Below are 26,199 nucleotides of genomic sequence, written 5' to 3' on the forward strand. Positions count from 1 at the left end.
CACTTATCTCGTTCTTATTGGAAAGTAACAACAAAAGAGTAATGTTTCTTTTGCCTTTTTTTTCCTCTCCCCCTCTCAGGTCCGCACCAGTGTCCTACCTGATCACAAGGAGCCACGAGCTGATGTTGGAGTAAGCAAATTTTTTTCATTAATTGACCTTTTTAACCTCATCAGTAGATACAGACACCCAATGAAGTGAAATGGTGTTCTGCCTAACTGCTAAACAGGAGTTGGCTAGCTTTTTTAATAGCAGAAGCTGGGTAAAATGAATAAAAAAATTGAGGCAGAAGAAATAGTCTCAGTGATTGATGTAATCCCATTCACGTATTTCTTCAAAATCTTTTTCAATGGAAATTATCCTGTGGCGAGCATCACTATCTAGACTTCCTGCTACTGCCATACAAGCAGTCTGGATAAGATTGAGCTTGGAATCACTTTGCCTCAATGAGGCTGGCCTTATGGTTTTCATGTGCAGAGTATAAAAAGTTCTGCTGTGGGGGTTGGCTTTGGGTTTGCCTTAAGAAATTACACTGGTGACGTACGGAGAGCAAATTTTTCAGTGTAGGTCTGTAGAAATTCTGGCAAAGGTATTGGGTTGTCATTTCTGGGTTTGAGAAGGCTAGAACTTCCTAGGGTGGGAAATGTTGGTCCTGCTAGAGCTGAATAAAAGAACAAACACCATCTGGTGCAGGTGTCAAGACGTGTGTCTGCAAACATTTAAAATAACTGGAATTTAACATTTTTAGCCTAAGGTGTTAACTTTCCTGCATTACCAGGGCTTCCTTGGCATATTTTCCTGGACTTCAGCTAGTGTTTGAAAAATCTATAGCTTGGCAGCAAGTTCAATCTAAGTGAAATAATCACTGTGTTTCAACTTCTCATATCGCTATTGTAGAGACTTTTCTCCTTGGCTGACTGAGATTATTCATCAAACTACTCAAGGCACATATTTTAAGATGTATAATTTTAAGTACCCCACTAGCAAAATTAAAGAGGAGCATTACTCTGTAATTAGTATTACGGCACCAGTTCTGTTTAAAGCCTACTTTTGAAGCCTCTCCAAGTCACCTGTGCAAAGTTAGATTGGTTTGTAGGCTGCCAGTTCAGGCCCCAGGGTAGACTATTTGTATCTATATCGGTATGGAAAAAGTATTCTCCAGCATTGTTTGAAATTAGACCCCTTGAACATTAGCATAACTCTCTTCATTTGGGTCATGGGATCATTCATGATTTTATTTAATTTTGCAAATAACTCCTAATCAGTTTCATTCCAAATATTCCTCTCCCTCTTTCCAAATGGTAAGGTTGCAAATACAAGCAATCACGTGCCACGAAATGCCAGAATAAAGGCTGCTTTACAGATGTTGTGCTGTAGGAAGGGTTCTTATTAGACTAAGGATATACTTTTCTAAGGAGATAACTAATCTGAGCTAAATGTGCCACCATAAAGTTTTAGTGAAAAAACAGTCATGTTGACTGATCTAAAGGAAAACAGAATACCTGTATGTTCACTTTAGCAAGGCTGTGCATCATCATGTGTCACACCTGACATATTTCTTGTAAAAATACTTGTTTCATTTTGGCAGTGAAAACTAACCATGATCTTTGCTTGTACAGCTGCAGTATTTTTCTCTATGTATTTCCTATACGGTTTTTTCCCCCTGTTACTTCCTGTTCAGCACTTCCCAAGTCCACTGTTTTCCCAGCTTTCCCTAAACTCTCCACTTCATTTTTTTTCCTTTGCTGCTTAAGTGCCAACCAAAGCGCACAGGAAATTTAAGCCTGTGTCATTGATAGGAATGGGCCATAACAGGTCACTTAGTTTACCAAACTGGAGACCAGTGTTGATGCTTACCTAAAATAAGAACTGTCATTTGAACTGTACATTTTATATGCAAGAAAACCTATCTTATTGTAAAGCTTTATTGTTAGCATTCAAACACTCATTATCTATCAAGCAGGCTGCAGGGCTTTTTCTCCAGAGTAAGTTACGCTTCTCAGTAGCAACAAATTCTCTTTTTCCCTGAAGGGGATAGTTGCTTTCTGCATGCAGCCTGTGTTGACTCAGAGCAACTTGATTCTTCTTTAAATTGTATATCCAAGAACATATATGGTTTAGCCTGGAATTTTGCTTTGCCAGTCCAACAGTAGAGTAAAATTAGTGTAATGTAATAAAACCAGTCTTCGGGTACTTCTTATCGTATTCTTGCAAAAATTCAATGTAGTTTTATGACCTCATTATTATTTGTTCAGAGCTAGTGATATTGAGTTGTATATTTGAAAGATAAATGGATAGAAGTTGGCTGTGCACCAGTTTTCTTTCCTGTTGTTCCCAGGGCAAGAATACTACTGTTGGCCATGTTGACCAAATGAGATTTTAGCAATGTGCAGTGGGATGTGAACAGGGGTTAAAAAATAGCAAAAACGGAAAAGAAGATGCATTTGTTTTCGTCTTTGCATTGTTTTCTTGGTAATGTGTGAAGGTGATTTTGATAGAAGGAGAAGATACAGTGGTGTAGCTTAATTAAACTGTAGACATTCTAATTTCACTAGCACATTTCTCTGCACTTGTACTGCAATGAATAGGTCCACCTTACAATGGAAATAAAGGAAAAAGGCACTGCTGTAAACTAGAGGAATGTAATATTTCTATTAATAAACTTGTGCTGAACTCAGTGTAAAAATACCTTCTTAGTAAATACATTCATCTTTGGAATACATAGATGGTAGTGCCTAAGGCTTGAGGAAAAACCATAGCAAGAACAACTTTGGTAACACGCTGAAAATTTAGCATTTCTTGTAACCTAGAGAAATACAGAAAGAAGATGCAGAATGCAAGTGCACTGAATAGTTTTCCTGTGACTATACATTTTACAACCTGTTATTTTGTCAGGTTGTCAGACTGTGCTTAATGAAAAAGAGAGAGGTTCCTGTCCATAAAACCAGAGTTTAACAATTTGCTGATAATCATGCTACAGGTGCATAAAAAATTTCTGCTGAGTAGTGTGTCAAACTAGTATATTGGAATGTAATATTTTTCTGTGTACCAAAGAAAGATTTCAAAGTGTGAGACCAAATAAGAAAACAATTAAAACTTCAAAAACTAATGGAGTTGTTATCTTTTCTTTCTGCTTTGTTTTGTAGAGAAGCTTCCTGGGCTGTACAACTTTTAGAGTAGGAGACTTGGTAAAGTCAAAGGAGCAACAGTTGACCCTTACCCTCAGGTAAATGTTTTTCCTCTGTTGTAAACTGTGTTGAATTAATAACCCATGGCATTTTGCATCTAAAGAAGAGCCAAAAAGCAAAAAAGGTGAAGGGTCTAGAGAACAATTGATATGGGCAGTGGCTGAGGGAATTGGAGTTGTCCTGGAGAAAAGGAGGCTCATGGGGGAACTTATTGCTTTACACAGCTACCTGAAAGGAGGTTGTAGCAAGGTGGGTGGCAGTCTCGTCTCCCAGGTAAGAAGAGGTAGGATAAGAGGAAATTATCTCATTTTGCACTGGAGGAGGTTTAGATTGGATATTAGGAAAAAAATATTTGTTGAAAGGGTTATCAAGCATTGGCACAGGCTGCCCGGGGAAGTGGTTGGGTCACCATCCCTAGAGGTATTTAAAAGACATGTAGATGTAGCACTTGGGGACATGGTTTAGTGGTGGACTTGACAATGCGAGGTTAACAGTTGGACTTGGTAATCTTAAACCTCTTTTCCAACCTAAGTGATTCCATGATTCTGTGATTGCTGCTTAACTGTGTTTGAAACTTGGTATTACTTCAGGTACATTAGATGTCAGCTTGAAGTGCCTGTATTTATACCATGTGCAAAGTCAAAATGAAATACCAGTTCTTTAGGCTGGAGCTTGCCATGTGTCAGATTAGAAAAGGTTACAAGAATTGCAGAGAACTTGAAGTAGGGGGATGTTCTTTCAGAGTTTCCTTTAGAAAGGAGAATAGGTTCTCACTTTCATTTGATGCGTGTGATTTAAAGAATTAACATTGTACAGTTTGCTGGCTTGATGACTAAGCATATTTAAAGATGGTGGACTTAATGACTCAAGGCTTCTTTCATGTGGAATTGGTTGCAGTATCCTAAACTCATTCTTATATGCAGCCAAACTCAAAGAGCAGAGGGAGTGGATGTGCAATTCCAGTTAGTGACACAGAGCTACAGGAGAGTCAGAGCCAGTACTCAAAAACTAGGGCTGGGCTAATATTTCTTAAAGCTGTGCACCGAAGAAGAAAGTCCTGGTTTCACCCCTGATGCTGATATGCGCGGCTTAAGATGAATCAAGACACAAATCAAAACTTTTTGAAGGTTAGGGGAAACCGTTTAGGTGGTGATTTTCAGAATGAATTAATTGGGCTTTATACAGTGCAGGGATTTTGGTGAGCTCATTTTTGCAACCACAGTGGAGGCTTATTTGGGATTACTGGGTAGGCACAGGTAAGCTTCACAGAGCAACTGCCTAAACTCACCCTGTTTCTACATAGGCAAAATTTTGGGAGGAAAGAAGCTGTGACTAGGAAAAATGAGATATTGGGATGTGTTCTGCCAGGGGTATTGTACTTATGCTCTGTAGAAAAGTTGTGTTATGTTCTTTATCCTGTGCACACAAAGCCAGCCTTGATTTCACTGAAAGCCCAATTTACAGTCCATTCAGTGATGTTGTAGTACTGTCGCTATGTCAAGGACACTGCATTTTTCTGGAAACAGAAACTTCTTGAAGTATTTTGGTTTAGTACTGCACCTGTCTCCCTATCATAACAATAGTGTTTGCGTGTGTGTGCAGTTTACAGGGCAAAGTTAACAAAATGCCTTGATTTTAATTTCTCCCAAACGCAGAAAATGCCCTGCCTAAAAAGCAGATACCTTTGTTTTCTAACAAACAAACCCGATGGGATAAAATGTGAATTGACTAGTCTCTGTGGAAATGTATGGCTAGGAAAACAAACAATAACTTAGTGTTCTTATAGAATTTCGAGTTGTCTCAAGTTCTTTAGGACAGACTTTGCCTCTCTCATTGACAGATTGAAAACCTGATGTGAAAGAATGCCTCTGACAGATGTCATAATAATTGACAGAATGTAAAATTTCAGGAAAGTTTCAGAATAAGTATTTTGTATCTCACTCATCTAATTTGTAAACAAGAAGTTCGGATAGATAACTTATAAGCAATAGATGACAGATTGCCAGGTTAATTTCAGCTGAACTTCTAAGCCTTTTCAGATTTGCTTTTAATTAATATTTTTAGTACTGTATGTCCTCTTCGTGCAGCTAACACTAGAAGACAAATATTGTGCCAACTCAAATTAATTTGCAGACACATTATGTTGCAGGTTTTATTTGGTTACATTTTTTTTAAAGAAAAAAATCCTAACGTTTTAAATGTGGGATTGTTTCCTGATCATGGATATTCAGCAGCACAAAATCAGTAGAAATGATCCACGTTTCTTCAATGGCAGTTTAACCAGAGCAGTCTACTAACCTAAACTTGCTTTTTTCTAATTGTCCTATTATGTTAGTACACTTCAGGAGGACAGAGAATATACCAAAGGCCTTGAGATCCTCCTTTGTTAGATCTGAAGTAGAGATTTAAGGATCTGGAAATAGCTCTGTGGTGTGCCCTGTAAATATTGGCTCAATTATAGAATCTGATTACTTTTTCACTTTTTTTTTTTCCCCAGTTGATATTATCTTGCCATTGTCTTTCTGAGGCACAATGTAACAATATAAAAGTGTTTGTAAAGGAATATTCTTGCATTTTTCTCAGTTATTTTCTGGGGGGCTGGCATATATGTACAATTCCTTTACAAACTGTAGTCTATGTTTTCCCTTTCCCCACCATTGTACCTTAATAGTGCTTAGGGACACAAGTTACAAAACCACTGCAAAAGAAGTTTTTATTTTGATTGTCATTTCTTCTCTATAAAGGTGCCCTAAACTGATGGCTGAGTGTTTACTTTAGATGTGTGCACCTATATCTAATCATCAAAACCTGAACAAGTCAATTTGTAGGATTGCTCCGATGTTCACAATGTACACAACCGTTGTTGGCAGAGGAATTTAGTTACTAGAGACATGGGATTGCAGTTTCCAGTATGAAATTTATAAAAACAGAAATCAGAAATACATTCTATAGGCCTAAATGTTTCATTTTATAACGGTAATGCAATGCCATTTGTTTCGAGCTTTCTCAAAGGATTATGATGGAGAACAGGATGAAATGGGCTATTCAGTAAAACAAAAGCCATATTCAGTAGCAGAATTTTTCTTGACTATATGTTGCAGTGTATCCAATTACAAAAAAAAAGCTATCATACATCCTTTTTTCTTGTAAATGAGAGTTAGGTATACTGATTGCTAATTTAGTAATTAGAATCATAAAGTCATAGAGTGGGTTGGGTTGGAAGGAACCTTAAAGATTGTCTAGTTCCAGCCCCCTGCCACGGGCAGGGACACCCCCCACCAGCCCAGGTTGCTCCCAGCCCCATCCAGCCTGGCCGTGAGCACTGCCAGGGATGGGGCACCCACAGCTGCTCTGGGCAACCTGGGACAGTGCCTCACCACCCTCACAGTGAAGAACTTCTTTCTAATATCTAATCTAGATCTACCCTCTTTCAGTTTCAAGCTATTCCCCCTTGTCCTATCCCTTCATGCCCTTGTAAAAAGGCCTTCTCCAGTTTTATGTTTGGGATTTTTTTATAGTTGCTTTGTATTTTAAGTTCAGGTTAGAGAATCTTTTTGCCATAACTTTCTTTTAAGAACAGTATAATGTGTTTTTGGCTTGGTTGAGGTCTATGGCCTTTTGTAAAGGGCTAGCAGTTAGAACTTCCATTAGCTGCTTCCCCTGTGGTGGTAGTTTGCCATGTTTCCAGGAAAGGTCCCTTTTAGCTTGGCTGATTTTGGTATGATTTCCAGTAAGTTACATGTAAGAAGCAGCAAAGAAAAAAGATAATAGTGCTCTTTTGTGCTTTCTGTAAAAATAAAGTCCATCGGTCTGAGATATCTGAGATACTCCTCTTAGACAGTTCAAAAGTGTAAATAGGCTACTTCAATATGAAACAAGGGTAATATCAATACCACTTGCCTCTCTTGGCCCCTGTAAGCAGGAACTTTATAGCAATGGAGCTAACTATACAAAAACAAGAACTAGGATGAAGTGCATGAATTATACAGATTATTTAAGATAGTGTGCCTGTGGGTGTCTGTCAATTGTGTACAATACAGACTTTCTTTAAACACGTGGCTCTACTTGACCTCTTGGACAATATCTGTCAATCTGATTAATTTTTTTTGCTGTCTTATTTTCATTAATCTAGGGAAAGACCAAACCTATTTACCTTTAAATAAAGGAGATAAACCATAGCTATTTTTGAAAAGTTAAAAAGAAACCCTCCAAGACTCCATTAAAGAAAGTCCCCCCAATTTCCCTCCCTCCTAAGACTGTTGTCCAAGTACCTTGTAGTTCAGCGGGCCAGAAGATGTGTAGCTGCACTTCAGTAGTAGTTACATTCACAGTGTTTAACTAGAGAGAATTTGAGAGCAGCACACTAAATTTTGCAGTCGTTTATGTACATATAACTTCCTTAGCAAATGATGACTATAAAATACTATATATTTAGCTGCTTTTCCCTATTAAAATTCAGTGCAAGTCTGCCTACAACTAGTTTTACTTGGTCTCCGTGCTGAAATTGTTTCTTGGCTACTTCATGTCATATCATCCACCCACCGCAGGAAGCAAGTAAAAAATGGCTTGGCTTTATAAGCCAGGCAAATCTCCTGTACAGTTTTGGTGAAACTTGTTTTGACATGAAGCTTAATCAACCATACATTGAGATAATGAGAACTGAGTGGAGTTGAACAGCGCAAAACTTTATTTACCTTTGAATGCAACAGTATGTTATTTACCGGTGGACTTGTTCAAGAACAGTATTGATTGCAATAGGCTCCACTGTCGTTTCATGGAATAAACTTTTCTATGCAAGTATAGTAGTTTTGTGCTTGAATATTTCAGAATCAGTGGAGAAATTAATTTTATGACAATCTGTATGCTAGTCTGTACTAATCACATTTATTGTGTATTATGCATTGGAGAAAGGGGCTGCCTGGTAGGCTGAAAGCATGCAGTTTGCTTTTCAGGCAGTCACTCACCTTGTCATTTATAATTAACGTCGCTATGGAAGTACACAGTCTGCTTTATTTTTCTTTGTGTTCTCGAGCCTTTTTTGAGTTTTTGTTTTTGGAAGAAAGGTATGGCCATGGGAACCAATTAGCAGGCGTAAATTTGCATATTCAGTGTGCAGCAATGAGATTTGATGAGAACATCATTGGAGGCAAATGACTGCTACTCTCAGTCCATATAACTCACTTGCTTTTCCGCTCTTTCTCTCTTGATGCCTGGGTTGAGCTTTTATCAACAAAAGTATTAAGGTGGGCACATATTCCTGCTGCTCATGATAGTGCTGGCTAGCTCCTTCCCTCACATTTGAGGGAACTGATACTGACCTGGTGATCCTTTAAGGACTTGAGGTGGTAAGGAAAGCCATGTGTATAATAAACTTTAATATTAGAGTCATTAGTAAGTAATTACAGTTGTAAACCTAAGCAGATTTCAATGATAGCTTCAAAAGTCTCTGGGTTTGGCTCAGTGAGTAGAGCAACTATGCTGTTTTTAACACTGATAGAAGTATTTTATTTTTTTTTAAGTTCAAAATATACTGTTTCACTCAGAAACACCTCTGCAAGGTGCATCAGAAGATGAATCCTTGGTGACTCCAGCTTAGGTAAAAGTGGACTGTCACAGGAATATGGCTGTGGTAGGTGGAGTGAGCACCGCAGGATGCAGACGTGTTGGACTGAAGGGTTAGGGATAGACTGAAACATTGCCAGCTTTGCTGCCGAAGTCTGCATCCGATGACACTGGATTCTAAATCTGGTTTAGAAATCACTGTTCTAACACTTTGTGTTCTTTTCTTTAGCCATATTCCAAATGCAGATGCACTGTGGAAAGGTATGAGGTGATTGTTGCTCCTTGTGCCAAGCTGCTAAAAAAATGAGTAATTTTCCAGCTCCGTAAACCAGCTAGAATTTGCCCCATGTATGGCCTTCTGCACAGTGACACTTCTTTTTGAATCTTACTGCCATATTCCCCATTGCCACTGTCCCATACTATGCAGGTTTGTCAAGGTGCAGTCCTTTGTCCTGCGGGTCTATAGTGGCTCATGACTGTAAGCAATTTGATGTAGGGACAGGCTGCACTGCACCATGTGAGTGCAGAGTGTGCTTTTCAGCTTTATTAAACCACAACAAATAAGATGATTCTATCCTAATGCATTATGAAGTATCCTAAAACTAATTAATGATTCTCCTGATGCTCGGTTGAACGGTGTGTATGTGTGAGATTGTCTCTTCGTGTTTGTCCAGGCAAATGGCGTGAAGTGTATACATACACACGCTTGTGTGTGTGCAGTACTGTTTCTGCTAGTGCAAAGTAAAATACAGATGTTCACCTTATTGAAGTATGATTGCTAGGCTTTTTTATTATTATTATTATTTTTCCCACTGCATCACTTAGGTTTCTCACTTTTAATTTTCTTTCAAGTGAAATTTTAATCTTGAGGTGTTGCTTGCAAGTTTTAAATGCATGGCATGTCAGTTGTTTGAAGACTGTCATGCACCAGTGGTGTTTTAAATTCACAGCATCTGACACAGCTAATGGCGGTTTCTCCCTGGGCATTTATAGAGCTCTTTGTTGATTTATGTGCCTGTAACAATTCAAAAGAAACTCCGGGTTTTTTTGTTTTTAATCTGTGGTTTCATACTTCCATGTGCAAAAATAAGAGAAATGGAGGAGGGAGTACAACTACAATGCAACAGTCCCACTGTTTATTCTGTTGCATTACCTTCTCTTGCAGATACTGCATGTTTCAGATTGTAATATTATGTATGTATTAGACCAGAACAGGAGTGATTTTGAGAAAAAAATGATTGAAAAAAAAATCCATAAAGTTAAATTAGATCAATCACATTTTTCTAAATGTGTATGGAGAAAGCTTCCAAATACGTATTGCTACTCGTGCAGGCAAGCAGTACAGTGCTCACTGCTGTACTGAGGCCAAGCCTCTAATAACAGCAATGACTGGGAATATTTAATCTTCTAAAGAAAGGGAGACAAGGACTGAGAAAACATAATTGGCATTTCCATTTTTGTTTTGTTTTACTCAAGCAACATGCCTTGTTGGCTTGTATCAGCTCATTTTTAAATTCAGCTGTTTTGCTCAACATTTGTTTATAATCTTAACTTACCCTGATGTAATTTTAAATCAGATCTGTTTTATGTAGGTCAGTCTCAGACTTTCAGGTCTCTTTGGCCTTATAAAAATGTCTTTCCTAAAAAAAGGATGGGTAGGGTTTTGCTTCTGGGTGTCAGATGTATGCAATGTTTTCGTTTCAGACCAGGGTAACAGCACAATGCTGTTGCATACTGAAGTCAGCCTAGCAATGAGGTCACCCACCTGACACTTTGATCAGGACACGTTAAGCTGTTGAAAAAAATTCAGTCTTATCACCACACATCTACTCTGACTTTTAAAGGTGTATGTGACTGGCTAACATCTGTTGTATTCCCTTTCTCCTTGGAAATGTGGTAGTCCATTTTTTGAGGTAGCCTAGTTTGCGTGCTGGTTTGACATATGAAAGAGAAAACGAAGTCAAATAACTAAGTATTAGCAACTCAGAGGAATGTTCTTCCTTCAGAAGAAGCTTAAGTTGTTCTCATGTATTTCAAAATTATTACGTCTTTTTGCTCATAAACACCCTTTGGACATTGAACCCTTCTTCCTCATTACTTTTCTTTTGTACATTTTGCTAATTCATGTGGCTCCTTTGGTTGCAAGGCTATCTGGAATTGGTTTATTTTTAATTATTCCTTTATTCTAGTCTCGGTAATAAATTTGGCTTATAGCAAATAAAGTAGTGAAACATGTAAAATATGAAGAATTGTGTATTTTGCAAGGTTTTATATAAGAATGTATTTAATTTGTGTAGTTGCAAGATGAGTGTATTCTACTGAGTTGCACACTCAAGCATAATGATTTGCAACCAAAATAATTATTTTAATTTGAAGCTTGGGGGTAGCTATATTTTGAGACTCTACTGTAAAAAATGAAAATTTTGATTTAGCATGATAAATAAGTAGCCATGCCTGAAAAGCCTAACCTATGCACTTAACTTTAGTCAGTGTAAAGAGCCGGCATACTTTGACTTAATTAAGGCCTTATACTGCATGCAGAAATACAGATTGTGTAAAATTGGGGGACTTCAGTGCAGAGACAGGGTCCTGGGGCATGAGCAAGTACCCTGGGAAAGCCTGCGCATGGCAGAAGTCAGCGTGGCAAAGCTGAGCTGAACCTGCCCTGCCTGAGAGCGGGGGACGATGGTGGGCGCCAGCATGGTGCTGCTGGGGGGCTCCCAGCAGGACCTGGTGCATGGAGCCATCCTGCACCAGCAGAACTGGGGGGGGCACCTCCATGCAGCATTGCGCTGTGCGTCGGGGTGTCTGGCAGCCGCTGCTCGGGCTGCAGTCTGTCTCCCGGCTGGTGAAATGGGGAGGAGGGTGGTTGGGGAATATTTCCTTCTTGTACTAATATAACGTGAGGACTATTCTTTGAAGCTCTGGAAAGGTGTCTGAGTTGGAGGGGTTTTAATGCTTTCCTGCCAGCGAGGATTGCCCTACGTATGTGGCAGATTTTAATGGAAACACTTTTTTTCTAGTATTACTGCTTGTGAAGGTAATTTTTTCTTTTTTATTGGCAGCCCTCTAGTCTCTTTTCTATGTATTCCTTCGTCTTGCTTCATCACTTCTCATCTTCGCTTCTGAGATTATACACAGTATTGCCCCAAACTCATTTTTCATTTTTCTTCCTCTCCGTGCTTTTGCAATTCTGCTAAACTTACTCTCATCATTTCCTTTTGATGATTTTTGCTTGGTGACTGTTGTCATACTTTCCTCATTATTATTAAATGATCTGTTACCCTTCTTTCCTTCCTTTCAAAAATTCCAGCTGTTCAAAAAAGCCAGGGGAGATAGACTGTGCCATTAATCTTGATGTTTAGCTGCCAGTGAAATCTGTTTGGAGTTTAAACCCTTGTTTCTTCTAAAAGATAGTGAGAAGTGCTTTTGTTTGGAAATCTGAATTGCTACTTATTTTTGCTTAATTGAACCATTTGTGGAGGTAATAATAAAGGAATTCACCTGGAACTATATTATTTTCTGCTATATAGTTAAAGACATGGGACTGATGCTGAATAATTACTCTGTGGAGGGACTAGAAAAGGAAAAGTGATATTGAGATTAGTTTCATTATTTTGGTTTAGCAGGAGGTTTATTAATATACTAAGCACGTCCTTCCTTTGCAGATTATGTTGGGAAACAAAGCAGTGTACTGTGCAGTGAGATTGCAGTTCATGAGTGGCATACGGGTACAGCGTTACAGTCCTTTCTCTGATGGTCCACAGACAGAGTAATGGCTGGAATGAAAACTGGCAATGTTCGTGGATTCTTCCACCATTTATAGCACTTGCCCATCCTCAGTTCCGTGATGAAAACTTTCATTGCTATAAGGAACTTGGAGAAAATATAACATGCCTTATTGTTAGCATTTGTTTTTTTGACTGTCAATAATAAGTTCAATACAGGTGACTGCAGCTATACAGAATGGAGAGGGGACTAAGTGTTTACTGACAATATTTTTACTGAAGGAATAAAGTACTGCAAATGACCCAATGTCATGGGTTGTTTTTTTTCTAGGACTTCTGATGGTGGAAGGACAGTTGGTACCATTGAAGTCAATCTTGTGAAGATGGGTGAGCTAGAAGATGGGGAAACGGACCACATCACAACAGATGCCCAGGATCAAAAGGTAGAAACTCAGTTCGTTGCACAAAGTTAATTAGAATGATCAGCTGTACCAAATGCCTACATTACTAATTCCAAATTGGGTTAAGAATTTAAACAAAAAATTCCCTGATCTTCCTAAACTAAAAATAGTTTTTCATGAAAATGTACACAGTAATATTCTATCCTCAGTTTCCTAGTCCCTCCCCTTCTTTAGGAAGAAAAGAGCTTGCTTTGACCTCAACTGATCATATTTAATCAATCCTGATCAAAAAACTGTCCATCCAGAGATGACATAAATCTGACTTATTTTTCCCTTGGACAGTTGCTCTGTTTTCTGCCCTTGAAGTCCTGTTCATGTGGATTTTTACGTGCAACCTCTGCCCACAATACTGAAAACCTGGAAAGAATGACAGACAGGCAAGCCAAAGAAGAGGTGAATCCCCTTCCAAAGGGGCAGGTTCTGCTGCATTTCATGGGAGCACACAGTGGTGGGGAAAATCAGTGGGAAGGGTGGCGCAGCAATGGTGCCTCAGTGTGCTAGCATAAGACAGAATTGACTGGAGGGTGTATGTAGGGATTCTGAGTTGGGGTGCTCATGGTTCAGGACAAGAGAAGGACAGAAGGGCTCAAAAAGAGCAAAAATGCTCTTAAATAGGCAAGCTGTTGCAGGCAAAAGCAGTGGAGGCTGGAGCTGGAGAAGGTATGGAGGGAGTGGATTTGAGAGGAATGGAGAACCAAAGGAGGGAGGGTGAAACAGGTGGGCGGTCTCTATGATGGCAAGAGATTTGGGCTTGGGAGAGATTCAGAAATGACTGCTCAGAATGAGGACATCAGGGTTTGAATGATTTGCAGTTAATAAAAAGGTCTCTTTAACTGCATCCCTGACTGATGGCAACTGACATACCTGTACAGAGTTGCTTCCTCCTGGTGTCTGCCTCTGCAGCCCTGTTCTTACTGACAGAATTTTTGCAGCTCTAATAATATGGTGTACTGCTATACACTATGGTGTATTCTGCTTTTCATGGAAAAAAAAAAAAAAAAAAGATATTTTACATAATGCTACAGGGAATGTAAAATTAAGGACTGCAATTTTTTTTGTATGGAAGTAACATATAAGAATGTATTTTTGGAGAAAAGGGCATTGTTCTGAATATCTTTTCTACTCAGCCAAAACAGTCTCCTTTTTTGGGCCAAACTCTGAGGATAGTTTTTACACTTTTTTTCACCGTTCTTCTCAGAGTACTTCAATGCCCTTTTAAAACAAGGGACCAGTGGGACCAGTTCCAAAGAAGCCAACAATCACTATGAAATCTTTCTGGTTTTATGCTATAAAACTTCCACAAGATATGTGTGGTGGGTTGACCCTGGCTGGAGGCCAGGTGCCCCCTGAAGCAGCTCCATCACTGCCCTCCTCAGCTGGACAGGGGAGCGAAAATATAACTAAAAGCTCATGAGCTGAAATAAGGACAGGGAGAGATCACTCACCAGTTACTGTCACAGGCAAACCAAACTTGACATGAGGAAATTTGTTTTATTTATTACCAATCAAATCAGAGTAGGATAATGAGAAATAAAACCAAAACTTAAAACCACCTTCCCCGTACACCTCCCCTCTTCCCAGGCTAAACTTCACTCCTGATTTCTCTACCCTCTCCCCTCCAGTGGTGCAGGGGCATGGGGAACAGGGGTTACGGTCAGTTCATCACACGTTGTCTCTGCCACTTCTTCCTCCTCCTCACACTCTACCTCTGCTCCAGCGTGGGGTCCCTCCCACAGGAGACAGTCCTCCATGGACTTCTCCAACGTGAGTCCTTCCCATGGGCTGCAGTTCTTCACAAACTGCTCCAGTGTGGGTCCCTCCCATGTATCACAGCCTCCTTCGGGCACCCCCTGTTCTGGTTTGGGGTCCCAGGGGCTGCTGGGGGGGGATCTGCCCCTCGTGGGCTGAGAGGCACAGCCTGCCCCACCAGGCACTGCCAGGGAATCGCTGCTTTAGTGCCTGGAGCCCCCACGGCCTCCTCCTGCCCCAGCTGGGGGGCTGCAGAGTTGTTGTTCTCACATAGTCTCACTCTTCTCTCTGGCCGCTGTGGCACAGTAACTTCTTCCTCTTCTTAAATACATTATCTACCACCCTCACTGACGGGCTCAGCCTTGGCCAACAGCAGGTCCCTCTTGGAGCCATCTGTCATTGGCTCCATCAGACATGGGGGAAGCTTCTAGCACCTTCTCACAGAAGCCACCCCTGTAGCCCCCCTGCTACCAAAACCTTGCCACACAAACCCACTACAATATGCAGCATGAACTGTTTTTTCAGCCTTCTCTTTCATTTCCCTGTTCTTCGATTTCAAAATGTAGAATGGGACTATTCACAGTTATTTGAGATGTGATTAATGAGCTGTGTCTAGCTTGGGGAGCAAGAAGGCTTTAATAGTGTCTTTCTAGGGGTTTCTAATACTTGTCAGGAAAGACCAACCTTGTGACAGCTCTATTTTCTGTGATCTTTAAAGGAATCTTTAGTTTTATGGAGTCTTGGTTTATATGTTCGTAGTGAGGATGAGATTGTGAGAGTGTAGAGTTCATGAATTATTTCTAAGAAATAAGTTCTGAATTAGCTTTGCTAACTCATTAGATAAACTATATGCAGGGAATTACTCCTGGAAGAGTAAGGTGATAGTTAAATTCAATCTCAGATATCAACTGCCACCAGGGGAGGATTAAATTGGATATTAGGAAAAATTTCCTCACCAGAAGGGTTTTCCAGCATCAGAACAGGCTGCCCAGGGAAGTTGTTGACTCACCATCCCTGAAGGTGTTTAATAGACGCGTAGGTGTAGCATTTAGGGATATAGTTTAGTGATGGGCTTGGCAATGTGAGGTTAACGGTTGGACTCGATGATCTCAAAGGTCTTTTCCAACTTAAATGATTATGTGATCCTACATCTTGTTCTCTGCTTCAAGCTCTGCAACAGAACATCCAGAAACTGGGGAAGCCCTGGGAACAGAGCTCCCTATCATCTTTAGAAGCTATCTGGTGTCTTTTCTGAGTGGGGGGAGGTGGAGCATTAAAAATACACTTCCTAGTACATTTAACATAGGATTGCACCAGTTGATTTTCCCATAAACTTGTTATACTTTTATTTTATACACTAATCTCATAAAAGAAATCTTCCAATTCACTTCTATAACAAATTACTTTAATCACAAACTGCAAGCACATTTTAAAGACTTTTTGTGGTTTCTGCTTTGCCCTTGTTTAAAAATTCATGGAGTGCTTACTGACACTGTGCATGTGCAAACTGCCTTGTCTAAAGACAACTCTGAAAGCACAGAACCTGTAAGAAATTATTTTAACCTCTGCCATTGCATTGGTAGGAAACCTTTCTGGTTTATTATGGAATAGCTGATCTTGCCATTTTCTCTGCTTTAATTCTCATTATGTTGAAGTATATTGGGAAAGAAATATAAGGAGAAAAATGTAAATTATAATTAAGGGTTGAGAAGTTATAATATCAGTGATAGTGATATTTTTCAGTCTGCCATTTATAAACTGTTCTGAATTTCCTTGTAACAACTGAATGTGTTACATGTGTGGTTGCATTTCTTTTGTAGTGTGCATTGGTTCGTGAATGTACAGCCAGTGAGGGCATAAGTGGTAAAGACAACTTGCCTTCGTTAAATGCAGGTAAGTATAACGTTTGTAAAAGATGACTGTTGCAATGTGATGTCACATTCTGAAGAAATCACAAAGTTTTGGGGCAGGGCTCTAAAAATACTCTTCAAATAATACACTTTTCAAAAAAAAATTTACAAAGTTTAATTTTTTAATGTTTTATACATATTTAACAATATTATTTTACTGAGAATTGTGAGGAAAACTTCTGGAAACGTATGTCAATTATGCTTTCTGAAACACTGCTAAAATCTCCCACTCCTACATCTTTACTGTTTAATGATTTTCGAGACTGTCAGTGACTTCAGTGGGCATGGCATTAACCTCATAATTTTTTGTCATGTCATTGTGTGACATTCTGTTAAAGTAATTATACATTATTGGTAACTGAATACCCTGGAGAATTAATCTCTGTTATAGCTGATGAAGTAGCAATTTCAGTTTGATCTGGAAGGTATATGTCCTAAAATGAAGGAAGCTGTTGGCAAGGTATTCTCAATTCTAGGTCAACTCTGTGCTTGAGTGTATGGTGTTGAACTAGATCTATTTCTCTTTCATCATACTGAGAAATATTACATGCTGATATGCTGGACCATAAAAGTTTTATTAGCCCAAGTTTCTGAATCTCCATTACTCTGCAGTAACAATGTCACAAATAAGTTATATGGGTCATCTGAAACCACAGCGCTGTCAAGAATTCTGTGTATTTGTTGCATACAGTTGAGGAGAAATGTTACTGAAGTTTTAAAACCTTTAGAGAAACTTTTTCATATGGCCTCACTGATAGGACAGCATTATTAGATGAATTTTGTAGTCTGAAGGAAGCACTAGAAACCTCCAAAAAATAGGGTTTTCCATGTATGTATGAATGCTGTAATTTTTCTCCGTGATTTGTTGAGACTAGATTAGAAGTAGTGAAAAATTTCTTCTTCAGAACTGCCGTTTCTTTTCATCGGTTCAGTGTGAGGCTAGATATGTTTGTGGAAAAGTTATTCATTGAGGATTACTAAATGCACAGGAACTACATCTGGCTCCGGAAATTCCTGAACTGAAAATAGCTGGAGGCAGGGAGAGTGTCTTGCATCTCTAGGTATCTATTTATGGCTCTTCTTGGAGAAAAGATACAGAGCCAGTTGAATGGTTTGGTCTAATTCAGTGCAGTCGTTCTTTGATTCTGATCCTGTATGTCATCCAGATAAGTGGGTCTTAAAGAAATGACATTTCTGTTCAGAGAAAATGTTAGATTCACGACTGATTATTTTTTTTTCTTCAGTTTGCTGCCTCTGTTTGGGTGAGTTTGTCTCAGGATTTCTATTGAGGTTTTTTGAATGGGGAAGTGCTGTAGTTTGGGAAATGTATTTTGTCAGAACTGTTTGAACTTCCAAAGTAGATGTCAGTTTTATGGATAATGAAGTCTAGATCACTTCGTCAAAAGTATTTGCACATGATTCTACAGTATATCAAGACAGTGCTTAACATTTCTATGTTTAATGTTCTCATATACAAACACACAATATAAAAACCAAAACCTCCACCCCACCCAACATTGGTAGGGCTTATAAAGTCAAACAACCCCTGAAGGTTTTTGCCATTTTTTGTTTTTTAAAAAAGCAGAGGGGAGAGAGCAGAACTGCACATGCATATGCAAGAAGTGACAGCACGCAGGATATTGGAAAGAGTTTGCAGTCACAGGAAGTTTGTTCTAATAAATACTTATTCTCCAGTCTGTTTCCTGTACTTGTGACTTCCTCTTCTCACCCCAGCGTTGCCTCCACTTCCCTGCTGACACCTGGCACTAGTTCCAGGTTTTGTCGGTCCCACTGTTTTTATTGAATTCCCAATTCCTTTTCTCAGAAAATTTTAGCTCTCCTCAGCCTTTTCCCAGACTTTGTTAGACTTCTGACTTTTTCATACTTCTTCCCCAACATGCCTCCATGACTGGGCTTCATGTGCATCAAGCTGTCTGTGTTTCTTGAAGACTGACTTTCTCATTTGAGTACCAGCACTGCCCTTAAGCATATTGTACCACATGCTAGCTCTGCCCAAAAATGTATTCATCCACTCTGTACCATGACATGTGCACAGTTTTGTTGGTGTTAGAAGCTGGGAAGCATGCAATAACTTTCAATAAAGGTAGATCGTTGGTGCATGTATGAGGTGTTAAGTTCAAGTTTTAAGTTTTTCACATCCTGAGATTTCTTTCCCAAGGCTTATGTTGTTCTCAGGTCTGGGTGGATTGCCATGGTATTATAGAAAAATGCATATATCTGTTAAAGATTTACTGTCAGTATTCAAGTTTATGAAGCACAGACCTTTCTTTGCAGGTTTCTGGCCTCATTTGGTGCAGCTGGAGCATCTTAACTGAAAATTTTTAAAAATAATCAGTTTAAGCCAAATTTCAGTGTGGCAAAATTAAAGGCAATCAAAAACTAGGACTGAAGGGAAAAGAATAAGATCAGTCATGTGCTAGAAGTATGTTACAGGCAACCTGATAACATCAATATTGCCTACACTACTTTCCCTGCTGTGTACATACAGAACTATCTACAGTACAGTATGTATTCCATATACATATGTATTTAGTACATGTGTATACTGTTGTATTTCTGGTTCTTTCTGTTTCATGTTGTTTATCAGGCCTTCAAAACTATGAAACTGAAAAAATACCCCTGTGTGAATCTTTAAGCCTGTAGGCATAGATGCACATTGGCATTCTTCTGAAATTTAAATCTTAATACAAGGAACTCGCAGCCCTCAAGTGAGTTATGAGGCACTTATTGAGTGAGTGGGAATGAGTACCGTATTTCACAGAGGCTTCTCTCTGTTCCATTTATACCCCAAGAGATTATATTTATGTGTCTCAAAATTCAGTTATTTATTTATAACACTGGAGAGTTTGCCAATTGTTTGCATGTAAACAAATTGCACTTTACAATTAAAAAAAAGAATAAGGTAATTGAAATTAAGCAAAGATTAAGTAAGTTGAAATTTATCTTCATGAAATGATATTCATAATACACCTGTGCTACAAAGGAAGATATAAATAGAAACACTGCTAATAAATTAGTATATGGTGGTGGTATACTTTGATCTATGCTTGATAGGGAACAAAAATGAAAACAGAGTATTCAATCTTTTATTAATTTTTGATTTTACTTGCGGGGAAGCAGTATAAAAGATATTGCATGGAATAAAAAGCACAGAGGTCTTTAAATTTAAAAATGGGAATGTCAAAAAATATGGATGGTTAAATATATGGCATTGGCTTTTAGGTTTCATGCTACAGAGAAAGGCTTTTAAAATAGTTTTTTCTCTTTTTAACCACTGCAGTTCATCTGGATTTTTTTTTTCCCCCCAGTGCCTTTCATGGTCGCTGTCTAAATACAGGAAGGATTACCTTTATGAAACTTTCACTCATTTTAATAACTATCTTTTATAAAAACAAGATCTAGTCTTGCCATCCTTACTCTTTGGGTGGTTTTACATGACTTCTGGATTTCTTTTTTAGACAATTTTAATTATTTTATGTTTTAGACTATTCTAGACAATTATAATTAGAAAGCAGTTCTGTTGTAATTTGAAAGCAAAACACATCTGAGATTTTTACGGACTCACATGACTTCAGTAGTTTGGTATATAAGAAAAACATACTGTGCTACTCTCATCGACAATCTCAAGCTTTACCAATACTGCAAATGGGAATTATTTGGATTCCTTGCGAAAACAAAATTCCCAGGCTTTTTTTCTGACTTTGTAAATGCAATTTTCTTTATAAACCCATGGAGAAATGTTTTGGCCATTTTTTAAAACTTGCAACACACTTGAAATTATCCTCATCAGAAAATTCAGGCTCGGAGGTAATACCTGAAAAGTAGTTTAATAATTCTGACAATAAGAAAAGTCACAACTTTGGATCCACATTTTCAAAGTGATTCCTAGTCTCCCTGGCTATTATCCTGCAGTCCTGTCAGGTGTTTGTTTTTTTTTTTTGTCTGGTTTTGTTTTTTTCCCATGATGGTGGTGGTAATAGTGAGGAGATGGGAGGGAAGAGATTGTGGAGCTGAACATGTGCATTATGTTCTCACAGACAAATGTCAATTTTTTAATGTAATAGTTTCTGAGTGCAAATTTAAGGGCTGTTCTTGGAATAACATCCTTTAATATCTTCTTAGGAAGTAGATATAAAAAGGTAGAATAGAGAAAAGAGCCTTTTGTGTCCTGGTAAAATGTCCTGGTGAAATGTCCTGGTAAAAACGGTCAGCCTGCTTCTTAGCAAACAGGTGGCACAACAACAACAACAAAAAACTAACTCAAAATTATCATCTGTTTTGGCAGGTTTCTTTTTAAGGGCAGACCTGAATAAGCCCTTAGTTTCTTGAGCTCTTCCTGATTGTCATTCCCTATTTTGTTAATGGAAGATTTTCAGTGCCATTTATCTACTTTGCGGATTGACAGAAGCTTTCAATATTATTGACAAAACTGATTTTGTTAATTAGAAGAATCTCAGCAAAAGAGGAGGAAAATAAGGAAAGCATTACAGCAGATGTTAATTAAGTAATATAATAAAGGCCAGGCACTGGGTATAAGTTGATCATAGGTACAGGACTTGGAGATGCTTTTTTTTTAGTAGGGGATGATAGTTAGTCTGTGTGGTGAGGATTCTGAAGCCATAACATGTGTGTAAAGATGCTTGAGCATTGAGGTATTTTGGTTGTTAGTAGTAACGAAAAATTGCTGGGTTTTATATGCTGTAGCTATAAGGATCTATTAGGCTTATTTTATCACCCTAAGTCAGAATTTCGGTTTTGTAAGTAAAATCACTAATAAAGGCAAAACTACTCTAAAAAGGCTTCTAATTTCTCATCAGACCAGTGATTAAAGAGATCTCAGTAGGGTGGTGAGAACAGAATTCATCTATAATGACTTAAACATTATTTACAACATTCCTTTCTTTATGAACAATAAATGTTATCGCAGGTATCCTTGAATCTGAGGTCTTGTTTTAGGCCTTTCCTAAAGGACTTCTGTTAAAAAGCAGTTTGATTAGATAGGGAAGACAGTTTGTATATCTTCAGTAACTTGGTCTATGTTTTTCATTCCCTATAAATCATCGTACATAAGCAGTAACGGTGACAGTGAGTTGTGAAGCTGAAATTCCTATTAGTAGATGTCGTTTTGACAGTAGCAGTTTCCTCGCAACACACATGGGAAATGCATTCCTTTGAGTTATAGGCCATTCAGTGGCAGATCAATGGGAGCCTGCTCTATGGCAGCTTTTTCCAGAAGGCTGATAGAAGGGTACTCTTGGAGAATTTGGATGGCTGTCCAAAGGCATTCTGAGTTAGGAAGCAGTGGATGCATGTGCTAAATGACAGTCATTTGTCTCCAAGTAAGCTTGTCAAATAGTTAAACAAAACTTTTCTTTCTCAGCTTTTCCCCCATTTGCACTTTCTGAAAAATTAATTAAGAAGGGGGAGGGTTGGGGGTGTGTGTGTGGAGGGAACAGAAGGAAAGGAAAGAGTAGAAATTTCCCACGTTTATTATAAAGCATCATTGTAAGATCGGAATGGAAACATAGCCAATATGTGAGAGTTTAAGATAAAATACATGGTGGGTTTTAAGCATAACCTTCCAAGACATCAAGTAACATGATTTTCCTACATCAAGTTACAATAGTGATCTGAGAGCAGTGTGTGTGATGTATTTACAGGATTGTTATATTTATTTTTGTGTAGTGGCAGACCATGTCAATGTTCAAGTTGACTTTATAATGGTGTCCTTTTGACCATGTCAGTAGTCAAGTTTCCTTTAATGTAGATGCACACCATCTCTTTGTATTAATGACTTTGTGTGCATATCATGGAGAAGATGCATCAGATACAGCTAAACTCTGAGGCATGCTTCACTTGTCCCATGTAATTTATTAGCAACGTGAGTGATTCTAGCAGATGGTAAGTGATGGTATTGACTGTATGTGAATTCATTGTTTGTGCATTCTGTTTTTCCTAACTGTGCCTGAAGTGTAAGAATAGAGAGCATAATTTACATTCTCACTATACTGAAATGCTAAATTCACAGGATACCTACTGTGCGGGTAAAATGTGATTTATACTGTAATAGTAATACTTTGTCCTCCACATGCTGCTATAATAAATTAAATAAAAAATTAATGTTTTTAATAGAATTTTAATGGTTCTAAAATTAATTCTGGAAGCAAGGGGGGAAATAATGTATTATTTTTGGATGAAATTGTTGTCATAAATTTTCAGAGTCATATAACCACAGTAAAGCAATGATATAATTTTTCCTCTCTGCAGTGTTAAAAAACCCAATCAGTAAGTTATACAGATTCCCTACTTCTGACAACAAGTGGATGCGGATCCGAGAACAGATGGCTGAGACCACCCTCTCTTTCCATGTTCCTAAAGAACTGATCAATCTGCACATAAAGGAGGATATGAGAAGGTAAGGAAGAAGAAGTAGCAATAGTAAATACTAAATTTTATTTTTCTGAGTTGGAATAGTTTAAGTGATGAGCTAAAATATCAGTTTGTGGTATGAAATAGGTAAAAGTGTTCTTTTGGGCTGCTAAGAATTTACAGCTGTAACTGAACAACAGAATTGATGCCTCAGAATTTTTAGGACTCCAGTGACTTCATGAGTTCTGAGCAATGAACTGTGCTACAGAGTGGTCTTTAAATGTGTAAGCATCAACATTTGGTTACCATTATGAATACTCTGAAAAGTTAACATTTTATAAAGAAACAACATGACAAGGGTGTGAACTATATTGTAGTGTGTTTGGCTTTGTGACTGGGCAGTGCTAATGTCACATACAGACATCATGCAAACAATGGAAAATGACATGTTTGTAGTTAATAGATGAGCAATGAGAATATAAATCACATTCCTTTAACTAATGTAAATCGATCTGCATAAGAAAAGGATACCAAGTAACGTAAGTTTGAAAACTTTGCTGGATTGGCCTTGTAACCAGCAGGGATATCTGAGGATCACTATAATATGTATGGCCTAGGAAAAAAGAGGATAGTGAGCACAGGTGTCCCAAAATCCTTTTTATGTCTGAATTCCCACTCTAACGACTGAAATGGCAGCCTGTCCTTGAATGCTTGTAAGCTGTGCTGATACAACTGTGGGAAAAAAATACTTTAGGCAGTCCAGGGCTTCCTTAAAAGCATATGTTCTTTTTCCAATGACACTGGATGAGGTAGGAGATAATGCCTATTACCCCATGCAAGCTGCCTCACACATGGGTGGGCATCTGGCCTCACGTATAAGAGTAACACTGTGAGCTACTGCTGCATCCCAAAGCCATCCTGTGTACTTTCAGGCAGCTCCCTCCATCAGAGGGGGTTGCCTGTGGCTGTTTACAGTGGTGGTTTGTCCTGCAAAAGGAGCTTCTTTTCTTTTCCATTTACCCCATCTGCTGCTTCTGTATGATCTTTTTATGCCAATAGAACAGCATGTGGGAGACCAGAATCTTGCTTTTAATGAAGTCAACGGGCTGATACATACTTATGTATGGTGATGACGGCTTATAAAAATCATATGAATTGTTATAATACTTCATTTTATTAATTTAATACTGTGTTTAGGCATTTATGGCATGATCTTGTTTGAGAATACTAATGTGTGAGGATTTTTTAGTAAGTAGTAAAAATAGATTATGGTGACTTGCACAGTTCATCCACTTCCCAGATTTTAATTTGCCCCCTGGGTAAATGCCTTTTAAATGTTAGAGGATTACTTTAACCACTTTTACTACTACTGCGTTATTCTCTCCAAAGGCATAATGCAAGTAGTAGTGCTTGCTGTTATTTCATATTATAGCATTCACCTCCTTGGATGAAGGCATAGTAAAGAATCACCGTGGTTTGTTTTTTTAATGATTATTCAATACTCACCAAAATAAAGAAAAGCTTTGAGAAAGAAACAGAATGAAAGTTGCTCTAAGTTTGAGGCAAGTGGTTCTGATTTTCCTGACTGCCATTGTCGTTAGCTGTTCAAGCCTAGTAGAAAGTGCGGGCGTGAGAGGGAGAGAGACAAAGTGATTGTATCAATCTGAGTGATAAGGTAAGACCAGCCAAGAGGAGCAACAACTTGTGGTAGAGTATTAGCGAATGGCGAGAATACAGGCATCTGTGTCACCAATCATTGTGTAAGGGTGTAGGTTTGAGCTTCAGCTTTGTATGGGCTTTGCCTTTTGAAATAATCACAAAGATGCGTGTTCTTGTGGACTTCTTACATTTGTAAACTAGAAAAACAATGTTAGCAGGATATTGTTATGTTAGTTCTTGAACTTGTATAAAACCTACACTTACCTTGAGGCTGTTCTCTTTTGAAGTATTGTTCTCTGCATCTTTTTTCGCCAGTTAGTATAAAAGAACAAATATTTTTGTCTCAGAGGCCACTTCTTATCAGCCTGTTTCATTTTATTCCTATTGTGGCTTCAGTGAAGTCAGGTCTGAAACAATTACCTAGAAAAAATATCCAAGCGAAGTGTTAATGCCATTCAGTATTGTATTTTAAATTATCATTTAAATTCCCTTTTCTCATAGCTCTTAAGATCGTTCATCTCTTGATACAACTGCAGTGTTCATTCTTAACCAAACTTTTTCATTTACTGACATGATACTCTGAAATATGTAACCTCTATGATTTTTTGACTTTTTATTTCAGCATGGAAAAATGTTTTTAAAGATATGCAGGCATTAAAGATTTTATCCTTCAAACCTCCCTGGAAGAAGTTTTAATAGGAGCTATATGATCAGTCATTTTTATTGTTTTAGTAAGAGTCATGTAGCCCTCTTTGATGTTTTTTTATGAAGAAATTATTTCTGTTTCCTCTTCAAGGTTTTCCAGTGAGTCCTTTCCTCTGTTTTTAATATTTCTTCACACAAATCTTGTCCAGATATTTTGCATCTATCATGCCAGATTAGCCCAGTAGTTCTTCAAACCTAACGATTATAAAAAAAACTTAGTAGTTTACAGTAAATGTTCAGAAAGTTAGTTGACCCATATAATCTAAGCTTGGAGTTGCAGGTATAACTTGTGTTGCACTCGATCAGCACAGCAAGAGAATTAGGAGGCTGTAGTAGAAGCTGCAGTACACGTGTCTCTGATTTGCCACTAAAGCTCTTTTGAGTCCCTTGGAACCAAACTCACCTTGGGCTGGAAGGCAATTCCACCTACTTACAGCTCAATTTAGCCCATGGCATTTGTGGTCACAACCCATAAACAAATTTCAGGGATAAATTGCTGAACTTTCCTTGAACCCTCTCTCTGGAGTATAAAGCACACTCAGGCTTTCCTCCTGCATCAGGGATGGCTGTCCTGTCCCAACTCCAGCAGCCTTTTCTTGTGCAAATCTATGTTGTTTGTCTGTTTTCTGATTTCTTTCACGTAACGTTACAGAATGAGGACAAAGTTCAGACTGTCCGAGAGATGGATGTTTTTTCTACTACCTTTTAATATGCGACTTCTATAGAGAAATGGAGCCCCAGGCAGAAATGCTACATGTTGGGAGCAGGCATTGAATTTTCCAGACGTTTGTGTGTTATTTTTTACATTACTTATTTTTGAGCAATTGCACTGCAAAAACATTGTATTGA

At 38.4% G+C, this 26,199-nt stretch overlaps 1 protein-coding gene across 3 annotated transcripts in view; it reads left to right on the forward strand.

The window, feature by feature from the left end:
• INPP4B (inositol polyphosphate-4-phosphatase type II B) overlaps positions 1 to 26,199 on the forward strand; it is a 225,206-nt gene that overhangs the window by 86,966 nt on the left and 112,041 nt on the right. For all 3 annotated transcript variants that reach the window (XM_037397011.1, XM_037397022.1, XM_037397002.1), the window contains exons 6-10: positions 80 to 130; positions 3,145 to 3,224; positions 12,808 to 12,919; positions 16,507 to 16,579; positions 22,885 to 23,032. In XM_037397011.1, the coding sequence (XP_037252908.1) occupies positions 80 to 130; positions 3,145 to 3,224; positions 12,808 to 12,919; positions 16,507 to 16,579; positions 22,885 to 23,032 (464 nt within the window). The remainder of the gene's footprint in view (positions 1 to 79; positions 131 to 3,144; positions 3,225 to 12,807; positions 12,920 to 16,506; positions 16,580 to 22,884; positions 23,033 to 26,199) is intronic.

Source organism: Falco rusticolus, chromosome 1 (assembly GCF_015220075.1).
Source record: "Falco rusticolus isolate bFalRus1 chromosome 1, bFalRus1.pri, whole genome shotgun sequence".
Taxonomy (NCBI): Eukaryota; Metazoa; Chordata; class Aves; order Falconiformes; family Falconidae; genus Falco; species Falco rusticolus.